At 34.5% G+C, this 11,475-nt stretch overlaps 4 protein-coding genes across 4 annotated transcripts; 1 reads left to right on the forward strand and 3 right to left on the reverse strand.

The window, feature by feature from the left end:
- Positions 1–582: 582 nt before the first annotated feature.
- Positions 583–3,824, reverse strand: HELRODRAFT_67887 (hypothetical protein; the record flags this gene model as incomplete). The annotated part of the gene is made up of 11 exons (XM_009026905.1): positions 583–756; positions 878–962; positions 1,255–1,270; positions 1,340–1,484; positions 1,752–1,838; positions 2,008–2,077; positions 2,240–2,388; positions 2,587–2,736; positions 2,986–3,135; positions 3,293–3,397; positions 3,666–3,824. 11 exons carry the CDS (start codon positions 3,822–3,824, stop codon positions 583–585), a joined length of 1,290 nt encoding a protein of 429 aa, XP_009025153.1.
- On the reverse strand, positions 3,657–6,162 carry HELRODRAFT_67906 (hypothetical protein; the record flags this gene model as incomplete). Its single annotated transcript, XM_009026910.1, has 8 exons — positions 3,657–3,829; positions 4,030–4,114; positions 4,485–4,595; positions 4,769–4,924; positions 5,111–5,220; positions 5,611–5,681; positions 5,786–5,883; positions 6,019–6,162. The coding sequence occupies 8 exons, from the start codon at positions 6,160–6,162 to the stop codon at positions 3,657–3,659; spliced, it is 948 nt and encodes a 315-aa protein (XP_009025158.1).
- A 350-nt stretch (positions 6,163–6,512) lies between these two features.
- HELRODRAFT_155984 (hypothetical protein) lies at positions 6,513–7,878 on the forward strand (the record flags this gene model as incomplete). The annotated part of the gene is made up of 5 exons (XM_009027093.1): positions 6,513–6,571; positions 6,753–6,884; positions 7,032–7,161; positions 7,279–7,423; positions 7,751–7,878. The coding sequence occupies 5 exons, from the start codon at positions 6,513–6,515 to the stop codon at positions 7,876–7,878; spliced, it is 594 nt and encodes a 197-aa protein (XP_009025341.1).
- A 1,163-nt stretch (positions 7,879–9,041) lies between these two features.
- On the reverse strand, positions 9,042–9,709 carry HELRODRAFT_135084 (hypothetical protein; the record flags this gene model as incomplete). The annotated part of the gene is made up of 2 exons (XM_009027094.1): positions 9,042–9,389; positions 9,503–9,709. Coding segments are annotated over 2 exons (555 nt in total), but the record flags the coding sequence as incomplete, so codon positions are not given.
- Positions 9,710–11,475: the final 1,766 nt, after the last annotated feature.

Raw genomic sequence — 11,475 nt, forward strand, 5'->3', positions numbered from 1 at the left:
TTTTTTTTTGTTTTATTTTTTATAAAAAATTTACACGGTACATATTTTCAAGTCTATGGAGTTAAACCGGAAGTGCCTTTCATGTTTATATGGGTGTTTTTTGTTGTCGGGATATTGAGGATTTTGGTTGAAATTTTTTTTTTCGGAAAATTTTATTTTTGTGGCTTTATATACGTGCTCATTCATCCATTTGTTCGTTTGTTCGTTCGTTTATTCAATCCTTCATTTTTCAAACTTTTATTCGTGTCTTCATTCATTCATTCATCCATCCAATCATTTCATTAGTTATGATTTTGTCGTTCCATTGTGTAAAATATTCCAAATAGCAACAACAATAATAAGTTTCGTTATTTATTACGGGGGCTACTAATGTAAACAACAACACAACAACAACACAACAACAACACAACAACAACAACAACAACAAAACAACAACAAAACAACAACAACACAACAACAACGCAACAACAACAACGCAACAACAACAACAACAACAATTGTTATCAGTACTATTAGCCATCACGGACGTTACATCGTTCATTATCATCGTCGTCTTCCTCATTACCTTTTTAGTTTTTCTCTCTACAGTACAAGCCTGTCGCTACTCTTGCCCTGGTGCTTTCCACTTTCCATTTCGTTATTGCTGGGATGTTTTTCCGCTGAACCGGAGGAGGAAGAGGACGTCATTAGTTTCAGTTTCGCTTGCATTAATTTTTCCAAATCCCGCCAGGATTTGGCCTGCTTGACATTAGATTCCTTTAGAAGGTGATGATGATGGTGACGATGATAATGATGATGATGATGATGGTGACGATGATAATGATGATGGTGTTGGTGACGATGATGGTGATGACGATGATGGTAATAGTAATGATACCTGGTTATCTTTCAAATTTTTTTGCTTCTCCTTCAGCTGTTTGTTCAAGTTTTCTTGTTCCATTATGTTTCGATTGAATATTTCCCTGAAGAATGGTCATGATGGCGACGATAGTAATGATACTACTACTACTACCACTACTACCACTGCTACTACTGCTGCTGCTGCTGCTACTACAACTACTACAACTACTACTGCTACTACTACTACTACTGCTGGTGCTGCTACCGCTACTACTGCTACTACTACTACAAGTACTACAGCAACAACAACAACAACAACTACTACTACTACTACTACTATTATTAATAATAATAAAAACATTAATAATAGCAAGAACAATAAAAGAACAATAAATTATAATCACTAACGCCTACCTCAAAGATCTACCACCTCGACTACTACTACTACCATCGACGCCACCATCATCATCATCACCACCTTTTCCACTACCACCGAAACTATTACTATTACCACCGGCGACGCCGTTTTTTGTGGCCTCAATTTCAGCTCTCTGCAGCAAGGCCTCCATGGATTTTGTAACCAACTTCAGGTAGTGTATTTTCGACTCGTTGCTGTTTATATCTTCTTTGTGTGACGTCACTTCCTGGTGTGGTCGGTGATGATGATGATGATGATGATGACGGTGATGATGATGATAGTGGTAATGATGATGATGATGGTAACGACGATGATGATGATGATCACAACGAAACGATAGACAAACGCAGACAACATTTGTCCTATGCAGGCGAAGCTTAAGCAAGATAGTGATGATGACGAAGACGACGATGACAATAATAATAACAACAATAATAATAATAACAATAATAATAATAATAATAATAACAACAACAATAATAATAATAATAACCTTCTCCAGATTCGACCAATTAGACCCGTAGCCCGTCTGCATTGTGTCGTATCTCGTCTTCAGCTCCTTATGCTCCTGGCACAACTCCTACAAAGTCACCAATAAATAATAACAACAACAACAACAACAACAATAATAACAACAACAACAACAACAATAATAACAACAACAACAACAACAACAACAATAATAACAACAACAATAATAACAACAACAACAATAACAACAACAATAATAATAATAATGACAATGGTACCAGCAGCTTCTGCCTAAGTGGTCTCAGTTCCTTGATGATCGGCGCTAGCGTCGCCTTCTTTTTGTCGATTCTTGAATAATTACGAATATGTTAATGAGGTCGGCTGATGAATGGCAATAAATTAGCATAAATTAAAAGGCACTCGCATTCATACAAAGGCACAAACACACAGAAACATACAAGCAAACCGATAGACAGACAAACACACAGACAGGCACTCAGACACACTGACTGGTTATTCAACTGCTGAACCATGATAGAAATGTCCTGCAAAGTTTTGCCCTTCTCGTCGTCAATTTGACCTTTTTGACTGCTGACCTTTTCAAGGGCGTCCTGGGTCTCGTGATAACCTTTGACCCCTTTCGAGGACTCGTAGGTCGTCTGTGATTGGTTGAGGGGTGGGTAGATTAGGAGAGGGAGGCTGAATTTCAATTTCAAGGCCAATTTTGGTGTTGGACATTGTCAACAGCGTCATTTAAAAAAAATTGCATCGTCATTTTGATCGGGAATTATTTGTCATCGTATTTCTAATTGATTCATTTCCACATTAAATTTATTCATAAGTCAAGCCCCGCCCACCAGTTGTTCATTGATATCACGTGATTGTTTATCTAGAATTTCATTGGTCCTTATCAGGAGGCCACACTCGGTCTTCAGTTCATTCAGTTCCTGCTTTTTGGCTTTGTAGGCTGTGTGCTTCGCTCGCATTTGAGTAGCGAATCTCTTGAACTGGAAGACGTTATGATGATGATGGTAGAGGTGATGATGATGATGATGATTGTGATGATGATGATTGTAATGGTGATTGTGATGGTGATGATCGCAATAAATACTGCAACAGGAACTCATACTACCAACATTTATGTATCTGTAAGTGGTGGACCTATGTACGTTCGTACAAATGAATGATTCATTCATTAATTCGTTCATTCATTCATTCATTCATTCATTCATTCATTCATTCATTCACTCACTCACTTCATCACCCTGCAGATAATCCCCTCCCCCTCCTATCTCTCTCAACTTCATTCTTTTATCGTTGCACTCTTGCTCGAGTTTCATCATCTCACTCCTTACTGCGTTCAAAGTTTCGGCAGTTGAGGCCTTCTTATTCCGAACTATCGCCGCCTAGACGAACGAACGAACGAACGAAATTAATGAGTTAATGAATGAATGAACGAATGAATTAATTAAGTGAATTAAAAAACATAAATGAAAAACGAACGAACGAAAGAGTTAATGATTGAACGAATAAAAAAATTGAACGAACAATCAGATAACTTACTTGCTGCCTATAAAGTTCGCCACCCCTGGCCTTGCCCTCTCCATCGTCCATCGTCTTCATCTTCGCCTCAATCAGTTTGTTGATCTCAAGGTTGACAGTGCGGATCTTGCGAAAGAGATTCAAACCAACTCCATTATTTCAAAAGTTTAATTAATGATTTGCCGAATTTAATAACACTCTACTAAACAATCAATCAACTAGCTGATCAACTGATCAACCAAACAGCCAGCCAACCAACCAACAAACCAACCAAGCTACCAATCAGCCACCCACAAACTAATCCAACCAGCCAACTAACAAAGCTACCAATCAGCCAACCAACCAACTAATCAACCAGCCAGCCAGCCAATCAATGAACAACCGATCAGCTAACTTGTTGCTGTATCTCATCGAGATCCGACTGTCCCATGGCAGGCTCAAGTGCGATTCTCTGCAGTTCGTTCGTCATTCTCTTCAGCTGCTCTTTTTCCTGTGGCAGTCGTTCATTCACAAGGTATTTGTTTGTGTTCGATTCTTCCTCTAGGCGGTTCATTAGGGCTGGATTCATTGGTTGATTGATTGATTGAGTGATTGATTAATTGAGTGATTGATTGATTAATTAATTAAGTTATGTCAATTGATAGTAGATTGATTAATTGATTGATTTGGTGTCTAGATGATTTTTGGTCGGCTGAGTTTGGCCGATAGATTTTGATTGGCTAGGTTGGGTTTTTTCAATCACCTATTCGACCACTCACTCTGTGCGTTTAGTCCAATGGAGGATTGCCTCGTCTCCTTTATCTGCTGGTTCATTCTTTGAATCCTCTGATCCATTTGTAAGATCTGTTCAATGATTGAGTAAGTGAGTGAGTGAGTGAGTGAGTGAGTGAGTGAGTGAGTGAGTGAGTGAGTGAGTGAGTGAGTGAGTGAGTGAGTGAGTGAGTGAGTGAGTGAGTGAGTGAGTGAGTGAGTGAGTGAGTGAGTGAGTGAGTGAGTGAGTGAGTGAGTGAGTGAGTGAGTGAGTGAGTGAGTGAGTGAGTGAGTGAGTGAGTGAGTGAGTGAGTGAGTGAGTGAGTGAGTGAGTGAGTGAGTGAGTGAGTGAGTGAGTGAGTGAATGTATAAACGAACGAACGAATGAATGTATGGAAAAATAATTTTAAAAAGTTGTAATTAAAAAATTATTCAAGATAAAAATGAAAAAAATTATAGAAACCAAGTTTCTTTGATCCTGTTTCTGTCGGTGTATCTTCTCACCCCTGTCATTTTCCTCTCTTAAAGATCGTGCAACTTGAAGGATGGATTCATTGTTTGGAGTTGATTCAACCTTTGTGTGTGTGTGTTGTGTATGTGTGTGCGTGTGTGTTTTGTGCGTGTGTGCGTACGTGTGAAACCAAACGATAACCAAAATCATCTTCTCCACATCATCCTCATCATCATTCTCTTCTTCACTCTTACGTCATCAATCTTAATCATCATCATCCCCATCATCTTACTTACTTTTTTCTTCAACTTTTCTACTCTTCTTAACAGCTGATCCTTCTCCCCTTCCATGGCCAGTATGTCCTTCTTAATATCGCTCGTATTGAAACCGCTATTTTTCAAACTCGATAACTCCTTGTGAGTCTCCTTGAATGTCTCAATCAAAGCGAGATACTTGAAAAAAAAGAGATTTTTTTTGGAAAAATATTTCATAAAAATTGTTTGTTTAATTTAATGATTAAGACGTTTGGCGTCTGTGTGCTGTGATGATATTTCTAGAACGAATCAAGAAAGCAATATAAGTAGTAATTAATAATAATGAATAATAATAGTTTACGAAGTTTCGACAAAATTTTCAACTTGTTCGTTAAGATCTCCGATGGTACTGTCGTTCAGAAAGTCAGCCGGTATTTCAACCTTGACAAGGTATCGTCCTAAATACGCCCGTTCTTTTAATTCGGGAATTTTACCTAATTTATAACAATTAATGACTTAATTGCTGTCCTGTCTATTTATTATTTAATAATTGAATTTATTAGTCTGTAATCACTACATTTCAACTACAAAATATTAAAGATCGGGTTTTGTGGATGGTCGCCAATGAACTGAAAGGATGAGGCACGAAAATGATAAAAAGGCCTGTAATTTTACTAAATCTTAAAACCTTTGTAATATAATGGTAAATTCGTTAAGTGAATGAGGAATTAATTTTTAATTGATGCAATGAATGAAAGGGCGAAAATATAAATTAACGAACAATTGTATAAATGAACGAATGATTGAATGAATGAATGAATGAATAAATGAATGAATTAATTAATGAATTAAATAATGAATGAATTAATGAAAGATTAAATCACCTAATACCCAAGCCATAATCGGATGTATAGTTAGTTTCTTGCCCTCAACAATACCTTGCCTGAACGCATTTCTGTATTAATATCACCATTTTATTATTAGCAATTTATTATTTAATATTTAATTATAATTGAAATAATATAATAATATTAGTAATAGTTATTATTATTTTCTTACTGATCGTTTGCCGGGATTTTGTATTTAAAAATACGGAGCATCTGGAAAATTCTGATTGCCGTGGCGTCTGGGGTTTCATCTCGAACGTCTAATTTTTGCTTTTAAATTGCCAAATTTAATTAATTAATTAAACTTTATTACACCAACATCGATTAAATTGATTAATTACTAATTAATTAAATTTATTAATTAATGAAAAAATTAATAAGTTAAATAACAAATTATCTCTCTACCGATGGTTCTATTTCAGCAAAAATGTCAGTCAGTAATTGAAGGAGCGATAGTTCCTCTAGGGAATCGAAACTAATCAAACTAAAATTTCGATTAAATGGTGGTTTATTCAATTCACTAACTATGAATTTTAAATTTTCACTCATTTTCAACTGTTATTTTGTTAAATAATCAATTAATTTAGTAAATAAATACGTTTAATTGCATAAATTCACTTCCTATTTACATTAGCAACCGTTGTTGCGGTACTCGTAGAAATTGTTTTCTGTTAGTTATCTATGTTTTTGTGACTTTAAAATTATTTTGTCTACTAGTGAGCGATAAAATGGCTGCTATTACCGAGCAAATTTTTGAAAATTGTCCGGCAGATAGTTACGGAATGGATTGGTTAGGGGAGGCAAAAACAGGGGTGATTTGTTAATTTTTTTACGATCGTTTTTTCAAATTCAAATTTAAAAATTTTCACTAATTTTTGTAAATCTTCAAGACAACCATAATGGCCGTCGAGTTTGATGGAGGTGTCGTCATTGGAGCCGATACCAGAACCACAACGGGGTAAGTAGGGTCATTTAGTTAGCTCTTTGAGAAATATTTTTCACTATTTGCCCAGGAATATCTTAGCTTAGATAAACTTGATTCTGATTTTTTCATATATTTTTCATATTTTGATTAATTTTAAAATTTTCTATTTGGAATTATTAATTAAGTTATATTTCACATTAAATTTATTTTTCAGGAGTTATGTGTACAACAGAATAACTGATAAACTAACAAAGGTCTCAGAAACGATATATTGTTGCAAATCTGGTTCCTCTGCTGACACCCAAGCCATCTCTGATGTTGTCAGCTACCACTTATCTGTTCACAAGTTAACATCTTCGCTGTTAACTTCTTAACACATATTATTTTTAAATTATAAAAGTTTAATTTTAATGAATATCTTTCAAGATGAGCTATTTCATCTCATTTAATATTATTTTTCTATTTTTTAAAAGATTTTATCCATCTTTTTCAGATTAGAGTTTGGTGGGGAGCCATTAGTGAAGACAGCAGCAAAGATATTTCAGGATTTGTGCTACAACTACAGGGACCAGATGTCAGCTGGGATCATCTGTGCTGGTTGGGATCATATTCACGGAGGACAGGTATGTACTGTACACACATTTTTTTTAGATTTTTATTCAATTAAGTTGAATAAATTTTCAGATTTACTTTTTGAAAAACAGGTGATTTTGTTATTTAAATTAAATTTCATCCTTAAGGTTTATTGTATTCCACTTGGTGGCATGTGTATTAGGCAGCCAGTGACTATTGGAGGCTCTGGAAGCACGTATATCTATGGTTATGTTGATGCTACATACAAGGAAAAGATGTCTGTTAAGGAGTGTCAGGAATTTGTTGCTAATGGTACTTAGTTTTAAATCTTTTCGATTGAATACCTTAAAATCTGGTTTCCAATTTAGTTTTCTCTTTACTGATTTTCTATAGTTCTTAGTTCTTATTTTGTAATTTTTAAAATTTGTATGTCTAAACTCTGTGTACCTATGAATCCAATGTAATTTGGTTGATGCATATTTCCATACTGAAAAATTTTACCTAACTTCTTTAATTTATCTTTAATCATGATACAAAATGTTATTCTTTATATCTAATAATAAATGTTGAATTAGATAGATATTTTTGATATATTGTATCAACGCAATCTTAACATAAGTATGGTTTAAAACATTCAAGCTATCACTCTGGCAATTGGAAGGGACGGCTCCAGTGGCGGGTTTGTCAGGTTGGCCACAATCACTAAAGATGGAGTTGAGAGGATGACTGTTCTGCCTAACCAGCTGCCAAAATTTTCTGAATTATAATGAATAAAACCTTCAAATATTCTAAGTTATCATTCTTTAACGTTTATTCATTGTCAGTTTTTCATTTTAAAGTAAAAATTTGAACAAAAATCTTTAGGTCTACTGTTTATTGTTAGTGACGTCATAAATGTTTATATTTACATTTGTTTGTTTATTCAAAATATTACCCTCCTTTTAATAACATAACAGCCCTACATCCGAACTAATAAAAAAAAAACCATTCCCCAATCAACAAAGCCTAACACCAATTCCTCATTAATAATGAACGAATTGAGATATGTCATTTGTTTTGGTATGCACTCCTACTTGAATTAAATCGCGAATCATTTTTCAATTGAGGTCTTTTTATAATAAATGGATGCCTATGAATCCTTATGCTGTGAGCTGCGGAGTTTGCAAGAGGTAATTTGTCGAGATGAAATGATTAAAATAAAAAATTGAAATCCAAGTTAAAATTAAATTAAAGGAGATATCCAGTTTGCGTGAGAGGAAGAAGTATTTGATGGATCAGATCGAGGTTACACATTTGCTAATGTATAATGACAAAATTATAACCTGATCTTAAATTTTTAAAATAAAACCTTAATTAACTTCTGAATGTAAATATACAGCACCTGAAGTGCTACTTGCAGTTGGAAGACAACCAGATAGCAGAACAGAACGAGCTGGCTTCAAAGATGCTATGCAAGGAGAAGAAGGATAATCAGCATCTAAAGAAGATGATCAAGGAACTGATTGAGGAGTCCTTGTGCCTCAAATCAATATCTGAGTCCATGTATAAAAAGGTGGTTTTGTTTACTTTTATTCATTTCAATTTGAGTAAATTTTCTGAAGCAGAAGTTGAACCTTCCTCTTAACATTTGTAATTAAGTAAATTTATTGAGGTTCACATCTATATTGCTAAAAATATTTGGATAACGTTTTTTATTTAAACAAAATGTTTTTCAAATTTCTCTAGCTTACAGATGAAACGGACACAGATTGAAGCATGATCATTTCACTCTATTAAAAATCAAATTAGTATGCATTGATTCCTAATGGTGGTGAACAGTCTATTAACAGTCAATTACCCTACAATGTACAATTAACCACGGCTAAATAGATACATAAACAAATTAAATAACATAGCAAAACATTTAAAAATGATTGTCTCTGATCAAATCTTGAATTTTTTCAGCCACATTTAGTAAATATTTTAACTTGAGTAAATTCTCTTTTGCAGAATTCGTGTTTTTGTCTTTAAAATTGTGCGAAATCTCATCAATCAAATTGTTGACTATTTTATTAGTTGATGTTTCAATGGACCTCAGTGCATTGATATCTTCTGCTTCGATCACTGATTCATTCAACTCCATTATTTCACCTAAAAATTCTGTTTCAACTTGAACCTCTTTTTCTAAATCTTCACCTTTCAGATGCAAAATGTACAGGCCCCGGCTTAGTGGTTTCAGTAATGTGTTGTATGCTTCATTTACCAGCGATGAATGCCTTTCTGAAAATCCTCTCTCTGTCTGAAATATGTAAAATATTTGATTAAATATAGAAATTTTGGCATATCTGTCATTAAAATTTAAGTTTTTTATTTAAAATATATTTAAAAATTTAAAATTAATAAAAAACTAACATCAGATTTTTGACTATATTTATCTGGATGAAGTATGACTTGTAACTTTCTGTATTTTTCATTGAGATACTTCAAATCAATATCGAAATCTTCCTTAATTCCAAAAATCTGAAAGAAACTTCTGTGTTCCAGAGGTGGTTGAACAACACCACAGACACAAAAGTACTGTTCCATGTCTGGTTCAATTGATCGACCGCACTTCCAACAATCCTGGTGGGTTATGCAGTGATGGCCACACCATCGTTGATTGTTCCCAAATGGATTAGTTAAAATGTTAGTAGGAGGAGCGCCCAGATTCTGACTGATTTTCAGGCACGGTCGTGGACAAGAAAAATAACACCGAAAAAAGTTTTTGTAAAAACTTAAGAAAAAATTGTTTTTTGAGTATATAATATTTTCATTATGACAGTTTTTGTATGCAATTTGTGCAAAATTTACAAAGAATCGCTTAGTAGACATCTTTCAGGCTTTAAAAACATGTAACAACATTTGAACAAACCAATTATCGCTGATAAACACATAAATAAATAGGCCAGAATGTAAGATCTTTGGATCCTTGCTATGAATGTATATATCATATAATTAGTATATATATTATTGTATAATAAAAAACCTATTTGCGAACGAAGCATCATCAAGCGACGATTCAAGTCGTACATTAGACCGTACAAAGTTGTGAAATTACTCAAGCAAACATTGTACGAAGCTCTCGACTTATTTCTAGAAACACGAACTACGAATGCCTCATCCTTCAGTCTATATATGGCATTGCACTAGGATGAAGCACCGCGAATCGTTAACTAAATGCAAACAAAACAACTTTTTAATGATAATACTTTCAATGTACTCAACAGAATATATATACAAAACAAAACAAAGAGTGAAAGACTATTCGGTTATCTCAAAACCCGGCAACATAATTAAGCTTTTTCTTACTGGGTGGTTGTTTAGTAGCCGGTGAAGTATTTTTTCGTTTAAGTTGAGAACTGCCGACTAAATTACTTGAAAGCGGACTAAATGGTCTTGGTGATTGTGAAATAACCTCACTAATTCGGGGAGAAAGAGCAGCAGCTTCACTGACGTTTGGGCTACCAAACAGAGGCTCACTAAATTTTGGAGGATCACAAACTTTTGGAGGATCACAAACTTTTGGAGAGGGAGAAACAGTTTTTACAACGCAGGGAGAACAAGCTTTCAAATTTTTAACGTTTGAAGCTGTCGAGAGCGATTTTTTGCTTGTTGATTTACAAGTTTTACTCTTATCAACTCCTAATTCTAATTTAAAATTTGGTGATAATGTACTTTCTGGTGTAATTTTCGAAACTTTCATAGATTCCAATTGCCTCATTATTTCATCAGAAGTCTGTGCCGTCTTCGTGTCGTCATCATTTGCAGTTGAGTTTTTCCTCTTTCTATGTTTTCTATCGCCTCTTTCGTCAATGTTTACGTCATTATCGTCTTTATCTACCTCATCATCACTACCATCATCTCCTATATTACTACCATCATTATCATGATCATTTTCGTCTTTATCATCATAGTCGTCATCATCATCTTCATCATCTGATTTTAACATCTCAGCATAAACTCGGTTGATTTCTTTGTCCTGGAAATGAAAAAAAAGAGAAGATCCAATTGAATATAACAAAAGCTATGTATACAGCATATACGACGGACAGACAGAGACAGACAGACAGACAGAGACCGTCAGTCAACCAGAGGAACAGACACAGACAAACTTCTGAATTCAATTTACAAAAAGCGCTGTACAAATCCTACAAAACAAAAAACAGACAGACAAACAAACAGACACACACACAAACTTACTCTCTCTTCTAGCAATTCTCTCAAATTGGACCTCCCCAGATATTCACAGAGCAAAATTTTACCATCTGTGTCGATGGGTTCCAAACTATCTACGGTCGGAATGAAGGAGCTTAGCTTATTAGCATCTTCTGGATGTTTTGCCGGCA

This window comes from Helobdella robusta (assembly GCF_000326865.2).
Source record: "Helobdella robusta unplaced genomic scaffold HELROscaffold_5, whole genome shotgun sequence".
Taxonomy (NCBI): domain Eukaryota; kingdom Metazoa; phylum Annelida; class Clitellata; order Rhynchobdellida; family Glossiphoniidae; genus Helobdella; species Helobdella robusta.